General features: G+C 42.3%; 1 protein-coding gene across 2 annotated transcripts in view; it reads left to right on the forward strand.

The window, feature by feature from the left end:
- pcnx1 (pecanex 1) overlaps nucleotides 1-25,169 on the forward strand; it is a 32,213-nt gene that overhangs the window by 1,623 nt on the left and 5,421 nt on the right. Inside the window, exons 2-27 of one of the 2 annotated variants that reach the window (XM_051395998.1) lie at nucleotides 527-741; nucleotides 3,220-3,325; nucleotides 4,862-4,898; nucleotides 5,774-5,839; nucleotides 5,938-7,683; nucleotides 10,116-10,245; nucleotides 12,134-12,327; nucleotides 14,101-14,194; nucleotides 14,642-14,699; nucleotides 15,372-15,604; nucleotides 16,547-16,700; nucleotides 16,916-16,948; nucleotides 18,119-18,290; nucleotides 18,842-18,952; nucleotides 19,157-19,248; nucleotides 20,185-20,294; nucleotides 20,746-20,851; nucleotides 21,267-21,359; nucleotides 21,518-21,668; nucleotides 21,999-22,140; nucleotides 22,331-22,508; nucleotides 22,796-22,904; nucleotides 23,216-23,345; nucleotides 23,435-23,493; nucleotides 23,823-24,038; nucleotides 24,859-25,112. In XM_051395998.1, coding sequence (XP_051251958.1) covers nucleotides 527-741; nucleotides 3,220-3,325; nucleotides 4,862-4,898; nucleotides 5,774-5,839; nucleotides 5,938-7,683; nucleotides 10,116-10,245; nucleotides 12,134-12,327; nucleotides 14,101-14,194; nucleotides 14,642-14,699; nucleotides 15,372-15,604; nucleotides 16,547-16,700; nucleotides 16,916-16,948; nucleotides 18,119-18,290; nucleotides 18,842-18,952; nucleotides 19,157-19,248; nucleotides 20,185-20,294; nucleotides 20,746-20,851; nucleotides 21,267-21,359; nucleotides 21,518-21,668; nucleotides 21,999-22,140; nucleotides 22,331-22,508; nucleotides 22,796-22,904; nucleotides 23,216-23,345; nucleotides 23,435-23,493; nucleotides 23,823-24,038; nucleotides 24,859-25,112 — 4,989 coding nt within the window. The remainder of the gene's footprint in view (nucleotides 1-526; nucleotides 742-3,219; nucleotides 3,326-4,861; nucleotides 4,899-5,773; nucleotides 5,840-5,937; nucleotides 7,684-10,115; nucleotides 10,246-12,133; nucleotides 12,328-14,100; nucleotides 14,195-14,641; nucleotides 14,700-15,371; nucleotides 15,605-16,546; nucleotides 16,701-16,915; nucleotides 16,949-18,118; nucleotides 18,291-18,841; nucleotides 18,953-19,156; nucleotides 19,249-20,184; nucleotides 20,295-20,745; nucleotides 20,852-21,266; nucleotides 21,360-21,517; nucleotides 21,669-21,998; nucleotides 22,141-22,330; nucleotides 22,509-22,795; nucleotides 22,905-23,215; nucleotides 23,346-23,434; nucleotides 23,494-23,822; nucleotides 24,039-24,858; nucleotides 25,113-25,169) is intronic. The other variant, XM_051395999.1, reaches the window with a different exon arrangement.

Here is a 25,169-nt window from a genome sequence, read left to right on the forward strand (position 1 = left end):
TTTTTTTTAAATGCTGCCAGTGTGCGTCATAAGTAATTGGCATAATGGGTACAACAATGCATTTACATTTCTTTCAGCTGGGTTAAGGGGAACTAACTCGGATGCAGTAGTTGGTTGTGATTCACCGATTTGAGTTCTGTCAGCGCTTCATGTGTCGACTGTCACCCCTCATGACCGAATGTCCTTCAGCAAGAAATTAATAAACTCATTACCTGCTGTCTCATTGTGTTTTTGGATAAAAGTGTCAGTTGCCGGTGAGAGCATGAAAAAAAAATAGAGAAAATGCATCTCTCCTTCCTTTTTTGAAAGTCCTTAATCAAAGCACAAACTTGGGCAGTCATAATAATATTACATTATGATATCACTCCTTTGCCCTTCAGATAGATAAAGCAAATAAAATAAGCATAAAATGCAACAGGAAGGAAAGCAGGGTGCAGCGCTTATGTTGCTAGTATGAGTGCAGTCAGCGTCATCCTGTTCCTCTCCGCCCCACATTGTTGACTTCTGCTTCTGTCTCTAATCCCAGGCCCTGCAGCCAACCATGGTGATTGTGGGAATCTACTGTGGTGTGATTGCTGCCATGTTCCTGCTGCTGAAGATGGTGAATTACCGCCTCCACCATGCCCTGGATGAGGGGGAGGTGGTGGAGCACCAGGCCAAGGAGAGTCAGGGCAGCAGAGGTGGCACTGAGGGGGCTAATGATGGCGGTGTCACCCGTCGGGAGGACAGCAATGGCCCGGGGTAAGTTAATGTCTCACGCAGGCCGGTGGTGGATTGGATATCCGGAGATGTTGGACAAAGACGCTGCTCAGATGATGAGGCAGAAAAAGTATGCTGTAAGGGCTGTGTAGGAGTATCGTGTGTTAAGTAGAAGACGTCGTGCTTCCTGATCGATGATCGTGGCTGTGGAGTCAGTCAATCCATTTAAAGGTGATATAATCTGGTGTTGTGTATTGGAGCTGAGGTCAAAGGTCTAGCCCTCGAGTTGGGACACGTAGAAAGACACAGGCTGCTACAAGGAGAATCAGTGTGTTGCTTTAAAGACTTGTAGCTATAATAGCAGCAGTGAGGGGCAGTTGGGAGAGAGACCTGCACACAGAGGCGAGAGGTTATTGTAGGCTCAGTCATTCAGGAATCAGTTATTTCCCCATTTTAATTGCTTTTAATTTAATAAAACTGGCCACAGTATTGCTTGTGCTAAGAGGTGTGTTGTTGAGCTTTGTTTTCAGATGCATTAAAAGATTGTTTCTTGGTTTTTTCTGACACTGAACACTTACTTTGTTCATATGAAGCATACAAAGGTGCCCTGTGGAGTTTTTCTTGTAGACAATGTTTCTGTTTACATTCAGTGTTACTCGTCGAAACACAGTGTTTGTATCCTTGAGGCTTAACAAATGAGTGGACTGCATTTCCTTCCTGATAAAGCATTTTCAAAGCCTATTTAGTTTATTTATTTATTTATCTTTTGCATTGTTTACATTTACGTATACTTGCTAGCGGTGTTTTTTCCTCCCGGCTTTTGCTGGTGCATTGCTGTTTCTTGGTGTGTTACAGCCACTTATAGACCAGTGATATACTGCAGTGTGAGCGTGTATCGCGTCACCCATATGCTTGTGTGTGAGAACCAACAAAACCGGGGGACCACTCACAAAAATATACCCCCAGAGTGCTACTAGTGGTAAAAAAAACTCCACAGGGTACCATTTTTTTAAAAGAACATTTCTCTTTCAGCTGTACCCAATATATACTGTACTGCTGGGTTTTCATTTAGTCTCACTCTTTTTTTTTTTTTTTGTTCTGCTCTGCTGCAGTGTTGCATGTTATGCAGAGTCATACATCGTTAGAGTGGTATTTGTGTGTCTTATGTCCCACTTTGTGCGTAGACACATGGACATTGGCTCATAAAATGACACAATAGAACTTATTATAACTGCTATGCCAAAGGTTTCTGTATAGAGTAGATGGTCCGAATAGATTTTGGTGCACCTTACCTGGTTTGGAAAAAGCAGTTCTTTCTCAAACTTACTGAATATCCTCAAAGCTCACAGGTACAGAGATCAATATGCAACCCATATGTTGCATTGCGTTGTGTGTTGACAATGAAATATGGGCTAATTAATCCTTTAATGGTGGTGATTAAGGATCTCATTAGTGTAAAGGTTATGTTTTGCGTGGTGGTGGTGGTATTGCAGGACTTTGCGGGTTTCCTTGTCCGTTCACATTGGGTTTAACAAAAATGAAACAACAGCATTAACAACCAAATCTGAATTACACAAGTTGGAAAAAGTAATTTACATCGATCATTTCAGCAGTTACATTAAATTACAAGCACTTAACATATTAAAAAGGACAAAATAATGTGTTTGTCCAACCCCGAATGCCAGTCTTCAGACCTTTTTTTTTTTGTTGTTGATAGTTTAGCTCTCATTCAGAAGGAACAAAAGCCAGTGAGGTTCCAGCACTTTACTGCCCATGACTCGAAGAGGTGACTCACATTCACATTCCTGAGAGAGTGCTTAGCAGGACGCTGAGAGAGGGGAAAGGCAACAAGAAGAATGAGAGCCCTCGACCACAGGGGCAGACGCAGTTGCAGCTTTGCCCACACATCTGGAGTTACATTCCAGGTTGTTTGAGTTTACAGTAGAGTAGAGAAGCCGAGCTGAAGTTGATTAAGGTGTTTTTTTGAACCACCACCCACCCACATTTTCCCCTGACTGGTCCTTTTTCCAGCCTCCGTTCATCCGCTCTACGTGTTGTACGTGTTGTAGTTCATTACTTGGAGTGTTTGTGTTGTGGTTTGACCCGTTATGAAACATTTTTGGCGTATGGAAATGATTTATAGACAATCCCTGGCAAGTTGTTTGTTTCGACATACCAACTGGTTAAACAAGCACGTCCGGACTAAATATAGGCCCGGAGGAAAATCTACATGGATGCTGTCATCTGTTTTTGCTCCTTCAGTTAAATCCTTATAAAATGATGTAAAATACAGGCCCGTTTAATGAAGTTACAAGATGTATTTATCTCTAAATTGAGTCCGGTGTACTGATTGAAGGGAAGGACATATATATGAGGTATACCAGAACCTACTGTACACATCACCTGAGCAAGATGAATGGCACTTTTCCCTCTCTACCAGCCATTCAGATTTAAGGGAGGGAGTGTGCTGTGCCTGTGCTGGTAATACAAGTGTATGCATGTGTTTGTGTGTCTGTACAGGGACCCTGGAGGGGGTATTGAGATGGCAGACTTCATCAGGCAAGAGACTCCACCGGTGGACTGCAGTTCCAGGAACTCCTATATTGGGATGGAGTCAAACCAGCAGGTAAAGGAGAGCACTGACCTGCTGCCTGCCGCGCTGTATATAAAGATGCCCCTCATTATAACCTTTCTCCTCTTCTTTTTAAGACGAAAAGGCAAATACACATCTGTTAAATACTTAGGTCAACGCTGTATTTACTGTCTGTCTACTGTTTGTTTTTAAAGAGTGTTTTTATTGATTTTTCATTATACAAACGTCAGCATTATTATAGTTTACTGTCAAAATGTACTTCTTGTCTGCATTAAAAGTGAGGTCCTGTAATGTTCTGGCCTGCACCAACTGAGTCCAAAAATGACTCCTTATGTAATCTAGCTAAGAAATTATCAATTAATCGATTAGTTGCTCAACATACAATTGATTTGATTTTCAACAATGTAAATTATAGATGAATTATTTGAGTCATTTATTTATAAGGGAAACTCTGATCTGCAGTCCAAGCTTCTAATATGTAAGGAATGGCTCTTACACTTCTATATCATTGTAAAAAATCTTTGGATAATTTGGGATAGCAGGGAAGGTATTTTCCTCCATATTCTGACATTTTATAGACTAAATTTTTATTAAAAATACTGTAACTATAATCAACTAAAATAATTACTACTCTGTAGTGCACTATATTTACTGTCACAAATTTATGCACTATAAATACGTGACTATTTTAGGGAGTAATTCATTATCTGCCTCAATTAAGAAAAACAAATATGAGATCTACTTTGTGATAGAAACATAGAGGATTCTAGTGTCTCTTTTTAATGGAAATTGAGTCGAAAGTAGTGACTTACTTTCAGATGACAAGAAAAATTGTGTTTACATTTCAAACTGAACTACATCTGAAGCATCCAAAACATTCACTTGTTGATTTTTTTTATTCTCAAAATTGTTGTGTAAATCACTGATGAAGAATCAGTAAACTACCACTACACGCTACTGGGAAAACCTTTAATCTTCCCACAAACATGCATCATCTGCTGAGTCCTGGCAGTTTTTATACCTTCTCTCATTTTGGTGTAACATCTAGTAGTGCTTACTGTAACTGTAGCTGTAACTGTAAGTGTGTGTGTGTGTGTGTGTGTGTGTGTGTGTGTGTGTGTGTGTGTGTGTGTGTGTGTGTGTGTGTGTGTGTGTGTGTGTGTGTGTGTGTGTGTGTGTGTGTGTGTGTGTGGGTTTTCATTAGGTATGATCGTCACGTCGCTTGCTGTCAGCTGATATCTCCTTTAATATTCTTTAGCTGTTTTATTCTGTGAGATATATTTAACCTCTGAATCCCCATCGGTGCTGTGTTCTACGCCTTTGTACTGCGCGTCCTTGAGTCGCTAATCAGCCTGCATGTTCTGCTCAGCTGCTGCGTACCGAGCGGGAAGGGAAGCCAAAAGTTTTCTCTGACAGTGAAGAGGCGCCAGCTGTGTGTAATAACACAAACAGTGTCTTTCTTTGGATGTTTTATTCTCTAATGATCACACGCCTCGTCAGTTTAGTGAATGTTTTTACTCCAGTTTTTGATAGAAGTTTCCTTGACTTATTTTTTTATTAAAATTTCAGATTGCATCCACCCATGGAAGAGCAACAGTAGCCAAAGGTAACTATGACTACCTTTTCATGTGTACTTAAATAATTTGCCAAATGGCTGTTCTCTGTGTATGAAACTCACATTCATTTTGAAGTGGAAAGAACTGACTTGTTACAAGCACATTCACAGTTTTGGTTTTACAGTCTTCTTTGCGGCCATGTGATGCATTTCCTTTTTGCGGGATCACCACATCACTGACCATGATCACCCCAGCTGCCCGGGAGATGTAGTCTGACTCAGCATTACCATGACCTCAACAGTCACACCAAGACGAGGCAGATTTAGACAGGCACTGCTGAGCTTGAAGAAAAAAAAAAAAAAAAGGCCCAGCATTGGGAGTCATTCTCCTGGAGCTCTTTATTGGAATACTGAGAAGAAGACAATAAATGAACTTGTAGCGTTGCTTTGAGGCCATTGTACTGAGTGTTAGACCGAGGCGGCTGCGTCGTCTGAATAATTCAGTGAGTCTGTTCGATGCCATTCTAATTAGCTGGCAGTTTGCGATGACAGGAAATGGTCTGAAGTGGGACAAGGGCTCTGCTGGGGTTTAGCGTTTTAATCTTCTTCCCTTCAAGGATTCCATCCTCTCAGACTGTCCATCACAAACTCACAGGAAATCATGTAAGACCTGCAGGATTTAAGATAGAGTGATTGAAAGGAAGATCCTTGTAAACATTTAAATCTTTGATCAAAGGTCATCTTGTACAGCCATCAGGGCATCATCTTTGGTTGTAGGTACGCAACTCTCAGAAGACGTGATTCTGTATGTATTTCTTTACGCTGTGTGGAGGCCAGTTTATGTGTTTCCAGTGTTAGTGGTTGTCAATGTATTAATAATTGATTAAACATGTCATCTCTTAATTGCTTTCTTCCTATCTTTGCAGGAGATGTGGGAAAGACTTCAGACGACATTAGTTTGACTCTTGTTGAGAGCTGCAGCCATGATCATGGTAAACAAGGCTATCACATACAAACACGTCTTTCTCATCTCACTGGCTTTGACTTTTCAACACAGTCCTTAATGTTAATTTTCTTTGTGTCCATTTAGATCTGCTATCGGACGCAAAGATGTACTGCCTTGTTCCCAATGACTCCTTCGCCTCCTTGCAGCCGTCAACCTCCTTGTGTCCTTCAGAGCTGTCCAGGGAGCCTGCTGATCTCTGTAACTCTGCTGCTTATCACTTCAGCCTGTCACACTCCTCCTGTGACACAGAAGTGGCCACTCATGCATCCATGCAATCTCAGACCTTTAGGAAGGAGCTCCGTTCTCGGGGGCTGCCACGGACCTCTAGCTCGGCGGGTTCTGCTTTCCCCGACCCGTGTCTACCAGACTTTGCTCTGTACCCTCCACCCAGGAGAGGTGGCCTTGACCCTGTGTGTGAGCTGGAGACTGCCAGACCTCACAAGCCAGGGGTGTGTGGTAGAGAGGGGGCTGAGCGGCTGTACCAGCAGGACCAAGCTGTGCCCTCCACTTCGGGGATAGAGTGTTATAGGCACAAAGAACCGCGCAAAGTAGCCCGCTCAGCCTCCAGGGAGGCAGGAGAAGGTAGCTCAGGACTGTATCAAGTGGAGATGGGTGGTGCGGGGAAAGGCTCTGGTGGAGGAGGAGGAAAGTCCCAGGGAGGGGAGCGCAGTGCTGATAGCCTGAGGAGTCTGAGTACTCGCAGTAGTGGCTCAACTGAGAGCTACTGCAGTGGCACAGACCGGGACACCAACAGCACTGTCAGCAGCTTTCATAGTGAACAGACCAGCTCTACACATGTGGAGAGCCTGCTCTCGCTTTCAGGAGATGAACGTGTACGGGACAGAGGAGATGCTGTATCTGCTCCTGCAGATGGCAGGACTTCTAGCCTGGGCAGTATTAGCTCTCGAGGTCTCAGCAACCTTCCCTCCAGAGAGGCCAATAAAAACCCTCATGCCAATGAGCTGACTGCTAAACAACCTACTGACACACCATCCTCTGCAGCCAAAGAGCTGGTAGAACCTGGCAGGTGCCAGGAAGAGCCTGGCATAAGGACCAGTGCTGATGGCTCAACAGGTGTAGCTGCCACGGAGCAGGAGCAGGAGCAGGTGAAAGATGACATTCAACCAAAGTCAGCCAACATTGTTCAGAGGACTTCCTCCCTGTCAGCAGGGCGCAGTGGACGCCGGCGGACCGGCAAGAAAAGGGCAAGTAGCTTTGATGCCAGCCGTCACCGGGACTACATGTCTTTGCGTGGTATGGCCAAGCCTTGTAGTGCTGTGTTTACTGGGGGTGGAGAGGAAGACTCCAGCGATCAGAGTGAACTTAGCTGTGCCTCAAGTCTCCACTCCACCCACCACCTAAGCACAGACAGCTCATCTAGCACCACCTCCCGCTCCTGCCACTCACCAGAGGGCTGCTACAGGGCCCTGAAAGCCAAGCACACAGCAGCCAATGCAGCCGCCTCCTCCTCCTCCTCCACAGTAAAAGCTGCGGCAGGATCTGAGGCAGGAGTGCGAACTGGAGGGAAGAGGCGCACCTCCCGCCGAACCCCCAGCACAGGCAGTGCCAAAACGCATGCGAGAGTGTTGAGTTTGGACAGTGGTACGGCTGCCTGCCTTAATGATCCCGGCCGCCTAGGAGCTCCAGCTGGGCCTCGACCTCTTACCACCTCCAAGTCGGACCTGGAAGCCAAAGAAGGGGAAGTCCTTGACGCCGCTTCCCTGCTGGGTCGGGCATCCCAGCTGGAATCGGTGACCCGCTCCAGAAACAGTCTGCCCAACCAGGCAGCTTTCACTGAGCCTCAGGATGCCACTGCTGCTTCCCTGCGGGGTATGTACTACACACAGCGATCCAACATACTGTACACATTGCATTCTGTCTGGTATACTACTAGTCCATATTTTACATTTAAATCAATGTAGTGACTCTGAAATGCATCCTGGGAAATGTTGTTTAACCCTGTCCACATTTAATGGTACTGATTACTCCACTTGTTTACACATGCACTCTATTTTGTGACTTATCTGCAGAATATACTGATATAGCCCTAGCCCGAATATAGGTGCTCTTATTTTTGCTTTGGATTGTTTAAGTGATAACTGAACTAAGTTTTTGGATGTGTGAGGAACACACTTACAGCGGAAACCATATATCATGCTCCCTTCACTGGATAGCTGCTGTCTGGCCTATTTGCAAGAGCGTAACAATAGAGTTTACCAAATTGAGATTGTGTTGGGTGTAGTTCTCCAGACATTAGGCTTTCTTCATTATTGTGTGTGTGTGTGTGTGTGTGTGTGTGTGTGTGTGTGTGTGTGTGTGTGTGTGTGTGTGTGTGTGTGTGTGTGTGTGTGTGTGTGTGTGTGTGGGGCTGCATAAGAGATGTTGTCTGCCTTCCTCATTCAGTGTAACCATGGTGAGTTTCCATGGAGTGACAATTCTGACCCAAGCATAGTGTTCCTTGTGTAGATCGCTATTAGCATGATGGCACAGTGTGTGCTTTGTGCTGAGGTTAGACAAACAGCAGCTCTCTTATTAGTGTCATACACACTGAGTCTAATAGACATTCCCTACCCCACATTCTTAAAACTTTCAGACTACGTCTTCTATTTTTACCGAGTTATTGTCTGTCCTGGTTCTTATTACTTTGGCTGCTGTGTGTTGTAGACATTTTTCATGATGTTACTGTTGTTTCGTGTTTTTTTTCTAAGAGTGTACACCTCCTGGGATAAATAATATTAGCGGCCGGATATGCCTGGACATGTCAAGTGTTGGCCGGAAAGCTTTTCATAATTAGTGTTTGATTCTCATTTGATTCCTGCCGTCTTTTGTTTTTTTAACCTGACTCCAGCTAAGGTCACAGTGAGTTCCATAGAGGAGCATTCATTGGCATTAGAATGAAAACGTCCACTGACTTGGGTTGAAGTCATCAGCGGTGGTTAATGGGATTTTGCTGGACCTGGGAAAACGTTTTATGCCAACCCACTTGGTTCGGATGAGCTGAATGGTTCATTTATTGCGGCAAGCCTGAGCATCTTTTCAAAGAATACATTGTGCTTTCTTTCTCATACACACGAAAAGTTAAAGTTGGAAGTAAATTCACCTTTGCTTATTTTAATACACTTGAGGGTTTTGCCACCACAGCCTTGACATGTGGATGTATACAGTTAGTCACTACTGTAGGCTACATTTAGCTAGATGAGTTTGCTGTGTCATTTTGCTGCATTGAATAGTTTTCTCTATTTGTGCTACAGTTAACCTGCGTTTTTAGCATGGCACGGATGAACCTTTAAATGGTTTTGTGACGAGAGTGAAATGAGAAGTTTTCCTCCTCCAGGGTTGCCCAATGGTAATGCCATTAAAGCAAGACCATGCAATCTTTGCTGAACACCAGTCACTGTGGCCACAAGTCACACAGTCACTGGTATTAGTGGTGAATGCTAGAATGTAGCATAACAGAAGCACAAGCAGAGAAGAGTGACTCAGTAATGGCAGTTATACAGCAATATCTATTTATAGTTTGCTAACATTAGCCGCCATGAGCTACTGGTCATATCGGACCAAGCAGCACAGCCCATGTGTGCAATGAACTGAGCAGGGTTGTGTTTTATTGCTTCTGAATTCAACTTTTTATTTGTGACAGGAAGATTGTTATTTCTTCTTTTCAGAAGTCACATCGTCTTGCTTTTAAAGGAATTGACTCAGGAAGGTCTTGGGAAATTCAGTGAGCAATTGTCCTTTAATCACCTCTTGTGGCCACAGTGGGCGAGCGGCAGAACGGCAAAAGTTATAAATACATTTCTATTTTGGAAAATGTGTCACTTCAGACATACTGTATGTTTCAGTATTGTTCTAAGATTATCTTTTGGGGATTTGGTAGGGACAGCAGAGACACCAGACAGGAAATGAGAGGAGAGAGCGAGGGACACTATATGCAACAAAGACCCCCAGCTAGAATGGAGTCGGGGATGTTCTGGCTCCCGTCTCAACCGCTGCACCACCAGCACAGTACAGCCTGTTTCAGTGTTGTTCTGTCATGTTCTTGTAGTTGACTTTTTTTTCTAAATGCTTGCTCTTATTAAGGAGTGACATTCATTAGTAGTCTAAAGTTCAAGGAGCAGATTTTGTAACTGTTGCATTTGTTTTTTTTAAATGTAGCTGAAATACTGCAAAACACATGGAAATGTTAGTGTCCACATAAAGCTCTCAGAAAAAAAGGAAACTCATCCAATCTGACTGGCCAATGATGTCTCTCACCATGACAGCCCCAGGGAGCGAGGAGACGGTCATATTTCGGCGTGAGCGTAGCACGTTTCGTCGGCAGGCGGTGCGGCGGCGACACAACGCAGGGAGTAACCCCACCCCACCCACGTCTCTCATTGGATCTCCTCTCAGGTACGCCGTGCATGGAGCAGGGAATCCTTTCTGTCGTTTTTTTGTTGCCTGGTATGAGCATGTTACCAGGTGGCGCTGTTTCCTCTCCCACATCAACACCAATTTTGCGTCTTCTCCAGTGCATGACATCAAGCAAGACATCATCTGTCATTGGATGGGTGTCTCCACTCTGCATGTGATGTCTTTTTCGTCCTCCTTTTCTCAAGACTTCACTCTTTTCATCCTGTTATCGTACGATCTAATCTTTTAAATTCCACATTTTGAGCATGGATCAAAGAAAGGAGTCCTTACAAACTCAAAGGCACAAGGTCTGACTAATCTGCATGGCTGACATACCGTCTCCCCTCAGAACTGCGCATGATTCGTTCAATAAAACAGACGTCCCGCTGTATCACATTGCTTTGCCCTTTTGAGTGACCTTTCTAAGGAGAGAGATGAAGATGATATTGATCATTTTGAGAATCAAAGGTTTAAGTCTGTCCCCAAAGGAGTATACTGTGTTTGTTGTTTTTTAATTGTGAGTCCCTAGCTGCGCATTCATAGATTTTAGAGTCCAGCATTTTACAGCTTCTAAGCAGATTTTGTGTAGGGTAAACTCAATTATTCACAGCAGAGAGATATTTATAGATTTCCATTATTTTTACTTTTAACATAAATTTTAACTAATATATATGATGTTACATGGCCAAATTTTCCTGTTGTTTCCAGTCACATTCCTGTTGCTATATTAATGTTTTTATTGTGGCCCCTAATTATGCCATGTTAATATAGTATCAAATTGGGCACGTCTCTCTTAAACTATCCCATTTGTAACTTCATGTGGGATCTAACCTCGTACAGAGTGTGTGTTTTAATCCTTGCTGTCCAAGATGACGGTGACCTGACATGATTGACTGCTGCCCTGCAGAATACTCCAAATGACCCGTCACTCCTGAGGTTGTAGCCTGATTAGAGAGACCATGTCGTAACTAGAAGGTCACAGGTTCTCTCCTGGCAACAGCTTGTGTGTCCCTTCCTGTCAAATTAGCAAAGGATAAAAGCCCCTATGGGTATATCTCAAAAAACAAAAAAACGTATTACCAAATGTAATGTGGCAATTTAAGCACTGTTAGCACTGACTGTCTGTGCTCCACTGGTCTTATGCTGTGGCTATACGTCAGGTTCCTGAGATCTGTATGACTCCTCCAGTTTTGCTGTACGACTGCCAACAGCTATTCACTTCTGGCCAAGACTCTATGTTTTCCTGCATATATCTAGCAAGGTCACATTTCTAAATGCTGAGCCTTGAAAAATGTTAAGCAAGGAAAACAAGCGTGCAGCCAGGGGTCAATAAACTTGCAAATTGCTAAATTGTTCCCTCTTCCACTCATCCCTCCACCTTCCACTGTCCCTCCACTCCAAGCACTTTTCTGACTTTCTTGTTTTTAGGCTTTGTCAGACTTTGTCCTGAAGACCCTGTAGTTGCTCTCTCTGATTATATTCCCCTGCAAAGTGCCATAGAGGTAAATAGTTATATCCTTAACCTTCAATATTAGTGTTCCTCTTCTTGGAAAAACACGCATTAGAATTCTGTACAGTCAGTGTCACAAATCACATCCATAGCTCATCCAGGATTATAGATTTGTTGTCAGAAATCACAGAAATTAGCCGCAGTGTCTGTTTTTTTTTTTTCTTCACCAAAGTCAACACCTGTTCACAGCCATTTTTCCCCTGGAGTCGGGAACCTCCACTGCGACTACGAGCATGTGCATCACATCACCTGAAATCCCTCTATTGTAAAATTACCTCCTCACCCCCCTCCCCCATGTGATAGTGTTGTATATCAACAGTAACCACCCTGGCCTCTATCACTTCTCATTTCCTCCCCTTCTCCCTTCTCCTCCAACAGTCTTCAGGAGGCTCTCAGCCAGGCCTCCCAGCCTTCTACTTCCCAGGTGAAAAGTCAGCCATCCAGAACCCCGTCCCAGGTGACCGTGCTGAGCACAAGCGCCTCCCTGCTGGCCAGGAATGGAAGCACACACCTGGAGGGTTCTCAGGACAAGGCCTCAACCGTGGGCGCTACCAGCTTGCAGGATGACTTCGGTAGGGAGCTCATGAAAAGAAGCTGAGATTTTAAGATAAAGGAATTTCTCATGGAAAGAGAGTTGATAGTTTGTGCGGAGGTGGATCCATATGACAGATTTGAATTTTTCGTTGTTTTTGGCTGTGTTTGTTCTGGTGTTATATGCTCTGGTTAGAAAGTTGCTATAGCAGCTTTGATGGTTTGGAATTGCTTGAAGAGAGCTGGTCACAGATATGACTCTTGCAGTCAGTCATAGCAAAGCGCTATTATCCACGGTCGGTGGACTGACGCAATCAGTCAAAGGAGAGCGCAATTATCCATGCTCCATTTATCTTTGTCTGTGATATTGTGTCTGTAGCCAATACTTGACCTCACTTGGATGTTACCCTTTGGTCATAGCATTCCTACCCCCACTGCCGACAACATGGTACGCGTTTTACTTATACCCTTACGATGTCAGTGATAATAAAAAAGACAGAGGTTTTGTAAAGGCTTTTTTTTACGTCCTTCCTCTGTACCAGTGGTAAATGGATTACTTCTCCTACTCAGAATTTGACCCAGAGCAGATGGCTGTTATGAGGAAGTTGGTGGTCTGAGTGTGTGTTTCTGTGCTTGTGATCCCAGGGCGTTAATAATTTTTGTTTATCTGCAGATGATTTCACTACTTACACAGTGTCTGAGTTTACTATATGTGCCATGAAATGGATTTACTGAACACCTGGGCCCAGCTGCATGAAGCCTCTTAAGAAAATATTTTCCTTTGTAGTTTTCTGATGATTTCTTCAGAAAAAAATGCATTGCGCAAATTTAACTTGGGTCCTTGTCAAATACCCTTGAATAAATAAATTAGTGCCGAAATTCCTGGAAGTTTGTTTTCAGTTGCACAATCATCTTTGGTAATGAAAATAAGGGAATATGCCTTCATTTTTTCATTGTCAAACAGGAGGAAATTATTGTTTTTAAGACATAAAAAAAACCTTCTAGATACATTTTTATGTTACTATTATTTGTTCATATTTGTTGATTCACACTGGACAACGCTTTGGGGTTCATACTCACTGTGGAACGTGTTTTCTCTTGACTTGTATGTGTATCTAACAACTCAAGGCTCTCTGTTCCAGCTTAGACTTCTTTTTTTCACATTTTTCCTACCAATTTTAATAACCAAACTGTTTTAAAATGTGAGCAGCGTTACCATGGCAACTTTTTTGTTTTCCTCCTAAACTGTTAGGAATTATGCAGTATTCCAGGAATTTTTGGAATGTCTTTCAGATTTTTCTTGCAATACTCATAAGCACATTAGTTTGGAAATGAAAACATTGTAAGTCAAAAAGCCGGTTCAGTTTCTTCAGTTATTCTTGTAATCTGTAAGGTACTGTGTGTAGGATTTGTGGATTTGTGGATTTACTGAAGTAAGCCTTTCTATCAAGGTTTTTTACTCACTATAGTTGAGCTTCATGGCTACTACATTTAAGTCCTGTTTTCATGCACTCATCACAAGATAAATTACAGTAAAGCGCCACAGAAATACAATGAGAACAACCTGACTGTTGTTCAAGATGAGCAGGAAATGACTGACTTGCTTATAGCCTCTTTGGGAGGAGGCACAGTCACTGAACGATCCCATCAGCTCAGATGAACACAGTTTATATTACCAAAGCTATCTAATTCCCTGCCTGTTAACATGTAGTTTGATTAACTTATTCCCACAGAAAAAATCCCTGTTCGCTTATGATGTCTGTGGACTGACTTTGTGTCTCTCTCTTGTTTTGTTGTTGGTGTTGTTTTTCCAGGAAAGCTCACACCCTCCTTGTATGAGGTCGGCGGGTGTGACATGTCCCTGGTCAATTTTGAACCTGCAACCAGAAGAGCCTCCAATAACGTATGGTAAGTGTCAAACTAATAATTCTTCTAATTTGTTCATTTGGATTTCTGATTATAGAAAACAGTCTCTGCAAAATTGAAATAAAAGATGTTAAACGTCTATATCTACGGATAAATGAATCACTGATGCATGTACTTTTGTGTTGAGATAGTCCAGTTGCTAGATAGCTAAGCAGCTGTATATAGTTGTTGCAGAACCTTTTGAACTTTTAAGCTAGACTCAGTTTTAGGCTAAAGATAGGACAATTAACTGTCATATAAACATGGCTGAGAGTTTAATTTACACAACTTCAGCCTTAAGAAAATATAACCATACAGTACAAAGGAAGAACAAATAGCCTATTGGCTGTTTAATTTGGGGTCACCAGGAAATGAATCATGATTTGCTACAGTAAGTGCAGCAGATGCTTTTGTCTCATCAGTGTGCTCATTTTCTCTAATGCCCTGCAGGGACACCGACTCCCACCTCTCCAGTTCTACCTCAGTTCGCTTCTACCCTCATGATCTAGTGAGTACCCTCCAGTGAGCTGCTGTGCGTGTGTGAAAGAGAGACATAGAGAGCTAGACTTGTAGAGAGAGGCATGAGACTGTCAGACTGAAACAATGGACACACAGAGACAGGGTTGAACAGGTTTCTTGTTGTGTTGGCTGTCGTTCCCCTCTCCTATGCCTTGCCCTTTCTTGTTACCTCAGACCCAAAAAAAAGTCATATTACCCATTTTAAAATCCCTATACTACTACACACAGTGACTACCAGCTGGCTCCAGAACAGATTTAGATTTTTTTTTTATTATTGGATTTTCAAAACCCTTTACAGCCTGGCATCTACATAATTATCTGATATGTTCTATATGAGCAAGAAAGGTGAATTTGATCATCTGTTACTAGCTTTTTAATAATTTTTGCAACAAGAATCCAGATGGCTGGGAGTGGGTGGGGTGGTGGTGGTACAGTCTTTATCCTGTGTAACAGCCAAAATCAAACACTCTCAATGGAATTTAGAGAAAACATTTAAATCGAATACTTCTTCCATTGATCTCTCAACTATAATAATTAATTCATTATGTTATCTTTTTATACATCTGTTTACTATTCTTATTTTAATCACATTTGTAAAATACTTGAAGTTGTATCATTGGTCAAAATGCAGCATAAATAAGTTTGACTGACCGTGGGACAGATCTCCCTCCATCACATCCGTGTGAACCGTCTGCTGACGATGGACCCAGAGCTGTTGGAGCAGCAGGATGGAGATCTGAGCCCGGAGCTCCAGGATGCACCACTGGGACAAGAGGACCCTACAGCTGCTGCTGCTGCTGGCAAAGCCAGGCAGTACTACCGCTTGTGGCTTCTGCCCTTCCTCTGGGTTGGTCTGCACTTTGACCGGCTTACCCTGCTGGCACTATTTGACAGGTAAGGCAGCCCAGACATCATCATCAATTTTAGCTAAATGTTTAAATACCATAATGCAGCTTTATGCTTAGGTGCCCTTGAGTGACACTGGTAGAATTTTTTTGTCAAATATCATTGCCAATTAAAGTGAAAGTGAAATTATGAACAGTCCAAGATCGCTGCACCACAGTTTCTGACGGACAAAAAGCAAAAGAAACAGCCGTCTGAGACAGCAGCATACCGCGATATCAAGTAATTCCTAACAGGTTAATCATCCATACTTCACACTCACAAATATGTACAGGTTCCTTAAAGGTCACATTTCTCTGCAGGCTGGTCAATGTAGAGGGGAGGTGAGTTGGGTAGTCTAAGCCTTCATTGTATATCCACTGCTGTCTAAGCTTTAAAGACTTGAAGTGAATCAACAGAAATCGACTGTTGATTATACAAACATTTTCTTTCACCTGTATGAATTTGAAATTGTACGCTTGTAAATAATCTGAGACGGTGTGACTAGAATTGTTTTCAGTCTATTAATAGTGTGGAGTGCCACAAGGTGCCATCCTGGGCCCTATTTATTCTTTTATATTCTGCTGCCATTGGGCTATGTTTTTAAGAGATATTGAGATTCTTTTATTTGCTTTTAAAGCACTGCATGGATTAGAGTGAGTTTATATCTCAGACCTCTTTAGCCCCTATTCGACCCTCTAGTCCCTCCATTTTTAGCATTTGTTGTTGTTGACCCCCGACTCTGGGACAGTTTGTTTTAAGCCGTGTTTGTTCAAACTAATTTTGAGTCTTCTATGAAAATTATGATAACTACATGATTGCTTATATACTGTCTGTATTATTGGACTTGTTTCTGTGCAATACACAACTTTTTACATTTCACTTTATCATTTTTCTTCCTTTTTTTCTGTACTCAAATGTACTCATTAAGTACTTTTCTCCGTTGTGTTACAGGAATCGTGAGGTTTTAGAGAATGTGCTGGCGGTAGTGCTGGCTGTCCTGGTGGCCTTCCTGGGTTCAGTGCTGCTGGTCCACGGCTTCTTCACTGACATCTGGGTCTTTCAGTTCTGCCTCGTCATTGCAAGTTGCCAGTATTCCTTACTAAAGGTGAATGCTTGACTTAACAGCACTTGACCACAAAAACAGTTTGAAACAAAAAAAAAAGTTTTGTGAAACAGTTTTTAAAAAATAAGCAAATACATTTTTTGGTGTGCCTTAAAGGGAACTGAACTATTTGTTATAATGTAGTAATAAATGTTTGCTAGAGGTGTAAAATGTCTAACGTTATTAGTGAATTCCCCCATGTCTTTCTTTATTCACAGAGTGTTCAACCAGACTCCTCTTCCCCTCGACATGTAAGTAACTATCGCTAATAAATCATTTTTTACTTTGACACTTTTGGGGCCATTAAAGTATCCATATTTTGGGGAGTTTTGGGCTTTAAGTGGATGCTGATATTTAATGAGTGGTGATCATTAAATGCATGCATAGCCATCACAGTGAAAAACCAGTGGTCAGGAGTGCAAAATGTTAAAACAAAATAACACTTAGGCAACAGAAACAGAAAAGGCCTTTACAGTTTAACTTCACACCGGGGTTAGACAAATAGAGAATTGGTTTCCTTTCTCTACCTGTGTTTTTTCTGTTTCTGTTTGGTCCTTGAAAATGATTTTGCTTTTCCCCTGCGAGTGTTGTGTGTTCCTCCCTCCCTTGCGTCAGTAGCCTGCTCTGAAACGGCGTCTTTTATTAATGCAGCTCCTACTCAGCTGCAGGCACAAGCTTTAAATAGCTGGCCAGAGTTTAGACCACAGCTCACTCTCTCACTCTTTGTCTCTATCTCCCTTTCTCTCCCTCTCTTTTCTCCCCTTCCCCTCGCATTGCCCCCTTTTACCTCACCTCATCTCACCTCAAGGACTTCTTTCTTTCCCCCCTCACGACAGTGTTGACACGTTTTGAGCAAACCTGGTTTATTTAATCTGATTGTTGGTGTGTAAACTGTCAGTACTCCCATCGGTAAAAAAAAGAAGCAGGGCAGCTCATAGCCTCTTGGGTTGAAACCTGCACACTGCAAATGCGCATTCTCTCTCTCTCTTGTGAAACCTTACACTTGATGCTATTTCTGTTTATACCTGTGTCACTGTCCCCGGGGCTCATATGACACTGATACCACTGAATGAATTCTTTCTTTAGGGATAATTCTTGTTAGAATGATTATATTATTGAGTTGTGCAGTTAATGTTATTTGTTGTGATATGCTTTAAGCCACAGTGAGGTTACGCATTTTTAGTATTGTAGGTCGGTGGGAATTGACTCCCGTATTTTGGCAGTGTCATGCTCCAGAAATAAGAGGAGAACCACTTGTACTCTAGAAAATAAAACCCCTGGAAGAAATGTTTCTTGCAGCGTGGTATTTTCCCTTGTTTTTCTTATTTAAATGTTCTGAATGTCGAGCTGTGTTGGACCAAAATGGGAAGTCCAGCTTCTGTAATAAACCATTTATTATCATCATACCCTCGTCCCTGCAGGGCCATAATCGTATCATAGCATACAGCCGGCCTGTCTACTTCTGCCTGTGCTGTGGCCTCATTTGGTTGCTCCACTACGGCAGCCTGAGGACCACTTCATCCCGCTTCACCCTGTACGGAGTTGCACTTACCAGCTCCCTGGTACTCGCCTCTGCCAGGGACCTTGTCATTGGTGAGTATACACCCCTGTGGCATTTATGTACAGTACTGATATTCATAACAACATCCTATTTTTTTCAAAACAAAGTTACAAAGGGCTGTACAGAAAACATGCCAAATCAATCAAATAAAGAATGATAAAGACAATAAAAAGAAGTTAAAAGTGACAGGGAACAGAATGATCAATTGATTCAGTAATACAACTTTGTAAAAATTTGTTTTTAGTAGAAATTTTAAGGAAGGCAGTGAGGTAGCTAGACAAATTGCAGCAGATCTGTACTACTTCATTAAAAAAAATAACAGACTTAAAGAGAACAATACATTTCTGGCACCACCGTTAAAGCCACCGTTCATCAAACAACAATCAACATTAATTGCGGCAGTTGCCCTGGAGACATGCAGCTGTGGACCAATATGAACCAATAATATTTGTAGCTCACAGTCAGATGCAGAACAATAAACAAGGAATTGTCATCTGCATGATCTGAAATCTGGCATATATAAAAAATTAGGGTTTTTTTGCCACGCTGACAGTCCTGTTACCTTGTGTTTGTGTCCCTGCAGTCTTCACTCTGTGTTTTCCCATCATCTTCTTTGTGGGGCTGCTGCCACAAGTCAACACATTTGTCATGTACCTGTTTGAGCAGCTGGACATCCATGTGTTCGGGGGCAACGGTGAGTAACTATTAGATGCAACAACTTCTCTGCAGGGGTGACTTTGACCTCAACAGCATGAGACAGTAGACACTCCATACACTCCTTCCTTTATATACTATTGTATGGCAGGCTTCACAAGAGTGCTGATTTGCATTCTGCCTGGCCTGGTGCCTGTCAGGTTGAGTGGTCTCATTGCTGACATCCTCTCTGTGCTCTCTGCAGCCTCCACAAGCCTTCTGTCAGCGCTGTACAGCATCCTGCGCAGCATCGTCACCGTCGCTCTGCTTTATGGCTTCTGCTACGGAGCTCTGAAGGTGAGAGCAAAGCCAACTTAGATGCAACATGATTAACTTGACATAATTATACTGTAATTAAAAATTCATCTTCATCAGTCTAAAGTAAATACACTGCAAAACAATGCCCTATACGATCACCACTTCACTTCTGGATTATAAAATTGACCTCTACATGACAGCAACTTAATTAAGGTGTTTGCAGCTTTCTTGGCAGAGAATAATATTAGTGTTTCCTGTTCTTTTGAGTGATAACAGTTTATTAGCAGACATATGAGAGATGATAAACAATTTTATCATCTAAAACTTAGTAGTATCTGATAACCAGGCAATATTTGCTTTTATAAGTTTCTGCACTGTGGATGTAAACAAAGGCTCTGCTACTCAGGCTGATGTTTAGCAGGTATAATATTTACCATGTTATCATCTTAGTTTAGGGTGTTAGCATGTTAACTGTAGCTAATTACCACTAAACCTGATGGAAAGTACCGATGGGAATATCATTAGTTAAAACCAAAATATTTGTACAAATTAAAATTTGTATCTGTTGATGGTGCTAGATGAAAAAATACTTAGTCTGAGGAGACATGACATTTCGCTCTAAACTAGAAATGTCACTGTCATGGTGACAGTAGAGTTTAAATAAGGGGATCACCAAAGTCATTGGGATTCAGTCAGTCAGTGGAGGACTGACCGACTTGCTGGCGTGGCTGATTAAAAAGGACATGTAACATGACTACTACACTACTATATATCTTCTTCAGAAGTGACCACTTCACTTTTAGGAAAGTTAAAACATCCAAAGCCATATGTCAGGTCATCCTTTTGTTCAGTATATATACTTTGTATATGTACAATCATTTCATCAACATAATTAATTCATACATTGGTATTGGTGGATAAATACAAAATGTAAATACTAAATACATTAAAACCTTGTTATTCTCTGTGTCTCAGGAGACCTGGGAGCCTCATCACATCCCTGTGTTATTTTCTGTGTTCTGCGGCCTCTTGGTGGCAGTGTCGTACCACCTGAGCAGGCAAAGCAGCGACCCCTCTGTGCTCATGTAAGTTCACCGCCTTGCACAACAAACTTTAATAGTCCTAGGTAGTATTTGTTGTGACTTCAGAGTGACCTTCAAATATTTGCTTTGGCGTGTGTAAAAAAAAAAAATCTGCCGCTGGTGGTCACATATGGTGAACTTGCCCATCTGGGGCATAAGCAGGCAAAAGCAGATCATCATAAGTATTTTATTACCTGCTTGACCTACGTCTGCTCGAAAGAAATCCATATTAATGAATAATCTGTGACTTCTCTGCTCGTACATATGCTGTGGATTATCTCAGACAGGGATTTTCTAAGCATTTCAAAAATGCTCAGTTCAAATAGTTTGAAGCTGCCTCGCACAATGGTTGCAGTGTTAGCAGTGAGTGATTATATGTTCCCTTTGAGATAAATCACCCCCAGGGGAGTCATGGTATTTGGACCAGCTAATGTTTCTGCTTCTTGCTTTATAGCTCGCTGATACAGTCCAAGATTTTGCCCAGTTTAAAAGACAAGAACCCAGAGGACCCTCTGTCAGAAGTACAAGATCCTCTACCTGAGAAGCTCAGGGCCTCGGTGGTGAGTTCACCTTCATCATTTATCTCAGTAGTTCTCAACCTACCCCAGACAGGGATGCTTTTAATATCACTATTATTTCATTAATTAAAAGTTACCCCAATGAGAGACTGTATAAGACCGGCTATTCTGTTTATAAGTTTCACACTCTTCACTATGAATCTGCCTAAATCTTATCAAATGGGGATCCTTGAAACTGCATCTTATCAAATATGGGTCAGTGGCCTGATGTGTATCAGTTTGGGGGTCCTTGATACCAAAAAGGTTGAGAGCCACTGATTAATCTTCTTAAAGCCAGGACTTGGGAATTATACTGGAATTGGATTGTTGTTTGATAAAGATCAGGTGTACAGTTACATTTGTTAAGCTGTTAATGTGTTGTTGTTTTTTTCTTTAATGTGTGTTATTGAATGTGCAGAATGAGCGTCTGCAGTCTGACCTGATCGTCTGTGTGGTCATTGCTGTCCTTTACTTCGCCATCCATGTCAGCACAGTGTTCATTGCACTGCAGGTACAGTAAATATCTCTCTTTCTTCCATTTAAACTTTCCGTTAGTTTTCATTAATGTGACACAAGAAAAGATCGAATGTGGTGTCTGTTGCTTTGAGGAACAAAAAACAAGAAAGGACATATGAGGATTAATTTCCAATCGTCTCTGTGTTCTGTCAGCCTTTCCTCAGTTATGTCCTGTATGCACTGTTGGGGACGGTGGGGTTGCTCACCCACTACCTGCTGCCTCAAGTCCGCAAGCAGCTGCCCTGGTACTGCTTCTCCCACCCTCTGCTTAAAACTAAGGAGTACTATCAGTTTGAGGTCAGGGGTAAGTACGCTGGATCCCACAGCAACCAAAACCAGCTCCCAGTATCACTCCAGTGTTTCCAAATCGTACCCAGAGTAGTGATACAAGAAATCTGTGTTTTCTCTTTGTTCAGCCATGATAATGATGATAAACATACAGTATATCTTCTTGTGATGTAGAGTTTTTTTATTAGAGATTCCTGGTGTTTTGATTAAATTCCTTTTAATATTTTATGTCTGTTACCAATATCAGCAAAGAGGATTCAAAAATAGTGACTATTTTGTTTATTTTTTCTGAATAGTTTTGGGGAATAATTAACGTTCTCCTAACTTTACCTGTCTGTCTCGTCAGATGCGGCCCATGTGATGTGGTTTGAAAAGCTTCATGTGTGGCTGCTGTTTGTGGAAAAGAACGTTCTCTATCCGCTCGTCATCCTTAATGAGCTGAGTGGCAGCGCCAGAGAGCTCGCCAGTCCAAAGAGACTTGACACAGAGTGAGAATTCTTACTACTTTCCTGCTAATTTTCTCATTTTCAAACTTAAATAAGAGTGTTTCCCAAAGATATTTAACTTTTCCTTTAATAGACTATTAACAGAAGAGGTTAGAATATATTTGTATGCTTTAATGGTTTCATCATGACACACACACACGCGGCACCCACACGCTGATGTTTTGTCCTACAGAGTCGGCGCTCTGATGATCACAGTGGCCGGCCTGAAGCTGCTCCGTTCCTCCTACAGCAGTCCTACCTACCAGTATGTGACCATCCTCTTCACCGTCCTCTTCTTCACCTTCGACTACCGCCATCTGTCTGAAACGCTGCTGCTCGACCTCTTCCTCATGTCCATCGTCTTCAGCAAGGTGAGAGGAATATTTGATGAGTTGTGCGCTGTTCTGGTGCTGTACCCAGAGACATCATGCATATATTTAATGTCATCTAAAATATTGTAATCATTTTAACTTAATATAAATAATTCATACTGCCCACTCATTTTTCTACCGTACAGGGCAAAAGTATAACAGTATTCTTGTTATGCAATCAAAGGATTTTCTAGTTAAAGGATTTATGTGCAGCTGCTTATAATGCATGTAGTTATGTACACTGAAGTTCACTGCGTTTTCTTTTTGATGCTGTTTTTTTTTTACAGATGTGGGAGCTGTTCTACAAGCTGCACTTTGTCTACACCTACATCGCCCCCTGGCAGATCACATGGGGCTCAGCCTTCCACGCCTTTGCTCAGCCCTTTGCTGTGCCTCGTATCCTTTCGCTGCTGTCTTTTATCAACACATACTGTACAGACTGAGTCACCAGTTTCTTAGATAGTCCTGTACCACAGTAGCAGTGCTGTAAATCCTGCCTTTGTGAAGCCGATAATCTATTGGTTGATGCTGTTTCACGTGTGTTTTTAACGCTGTTATTGTCTCCTTCATGTAGGAAAATTGGTAAAACATTAGAGACCCTTTTGAGTCTCACTATTATTACAGTTTCTAAATGTCTGGTTTATATCAAGCTCATGTTTGACACATGGACACACAAAAGTGATCCTTGACCTGAGCCCCCCCCCCAGACTCTGCCATGCTGTTTGTCCAGGCTGTGGTGTCTGCAATCTTCTCCACTCCCCTTAACCCCTTCCTGGGCAGTGCCATCTTCATCACCTCCTATGTCCGTCCCGTCAAGTTCTGGGAGAGAGACTACAAGTAGGGAAAAATGTTTTAAAATACAATTCCATGTTCAGATCCAATACTATTTCTGTGAGTTTGTGATTTTCAATCTTATCTGTTTGCAGCACCAAGAGAGTGGATCACTCGAACACTCGGCTGGCCTCTCAGCTGGACAGAAATCCAGGTGAGGGCATCATTTTGCATTTAAAATGTATTTTGGCAGCACAAAGGATCTGAAACAACTGTTTACAGCACCTCCTTTCTCTCTCTCATCTTCCTTTTTGGTATCTCTAGCTGAGACCACGATTTCATTTAGGGAAATTGGGAGAATCTATGCTCTGATCTAAGTAATACTTTGTGATTAAGGTTAAAAGAAAAAGTGTATTTTTACAAGAAACTGCTTCACATCTTCCATCTGTTCCAGTGCTGCCAGTGACTAAACATAAAATGTAATAATGTGTTTTCCTAATCTTCCTTTTTTCTGTTTTAAACCATTGTTCTTTCCCTCTTCAGGCTCTGATGACAACAATTTGAACTCAATCTTCTACGAACACCTTACCCGGTCCCTGCAGCACAGCCTGTGTGGAGACCTCCTCCTGGGCAGATGGGGCAACTTCAGCACCGGGGATTGCTTCATCCTGGCCTCCGACTACCTAAACGCTCTGGTGCACCTTATCGAGATCGGCAACGGCCTGGTCACCTTTCAGCTCCGAGGGCTGGAGTTCAGAGGTGAGAAGGTCCATGTGTTTCCACTTAAAGGACCCTTTGTGTATTATAACAGATGAAGTTTGAACAGCTGGTGCCACTGGCTCCTGGTGTATGTGGCTTTAGTTAACAACTTTGAAAATCAACAAAGTCAATATACTGATCTTTTCAGTGCCGTTCAACTTCAGTCTCCAAATCATCATATTTGTACAGATTTATCTCCACTACCTTTTTTCCCAAGCATGTTAAACTAAACCCCTCCACATTATTTGCAAACTACTGTACTTGACGTAGTTCTTGATTTTGAAGAACTTCCTCATTCACTGAGAACAAATGAGGATCATTAATCAGTTGCCCAGCATTTCCATTTGTGACATGAGCATTCCAGCATATTGGCCCAGACGTGCTCTATCTTCCTGAGAAAAACACCTGTGCATGCTTTATCAGCATGACTTCAGGCACTAGTGCTCTGCCGCACAACATACCTGCTGAAACAGAGAGCGTGTGACACACTGTGAACCTTTAACAGAGTTGGAGACACTCCTCAGGCACTTATGACTCTCATCAGTAGTCTGTCAGCAATTTTTTCAACTGTGACTTATGAAAATAGATTTTCTTCACTGCGTCAGACATGTTTTTATCTTTTTGTGTGTCAAGATTATTAATAAACAGTTTATATATGTGTGATTCTGACAGGTCAGTGGGAAAATTAGATTTTCTCTCAATTTGCTTCTTGACATGATACTGTGCTATTTACAGAAATAACCTGGACTCTCCACACAAGTTGATCTCTGTTTTGTGGTGTATTCTGTCTGTATAAATCTATCAATATTTCCCTCCACAGGAACTTACTGCCAGCAGAGGGAAGTGGAGGCCATCACTGAGGGGGTGGAGGAAGATGAGGGCTGTTGTTGCTGCGAGCCGGGCCACCTCCCTCACATCCTGTCCTTTAATGCTGCCTTTGGACAGCGCTGGCTGGCCTGGGAGGTGCTGGTCACCAAATACGTGCTGGAGGGCTACAGCATCACTGATAACAGCGCCGCCTCCATGCTGCAGGTGTTTGACCTTCGACGCATCCTGACCACCTATTATGTCAAGGTTAGTGGGATGTGGCTGGACTTCTTAAAAAGAAGGTGTCACTTTTTAAATTCACCA

This window comes from Dicentrarchus labrax, unplaced genomic scaffold (genome assembly GCF_905237075.1).
Source record: "Dicentrarchus labrax unplaced genomic scaffold, dlabrax2021, whole genome shotgun sequence".
NCBI classification, from domain to species: Eukaryota; Metazoa; Chordata; class Actinopteri; family Moronidae; genus Dicentrarchus; species Dicentrarchus labrax.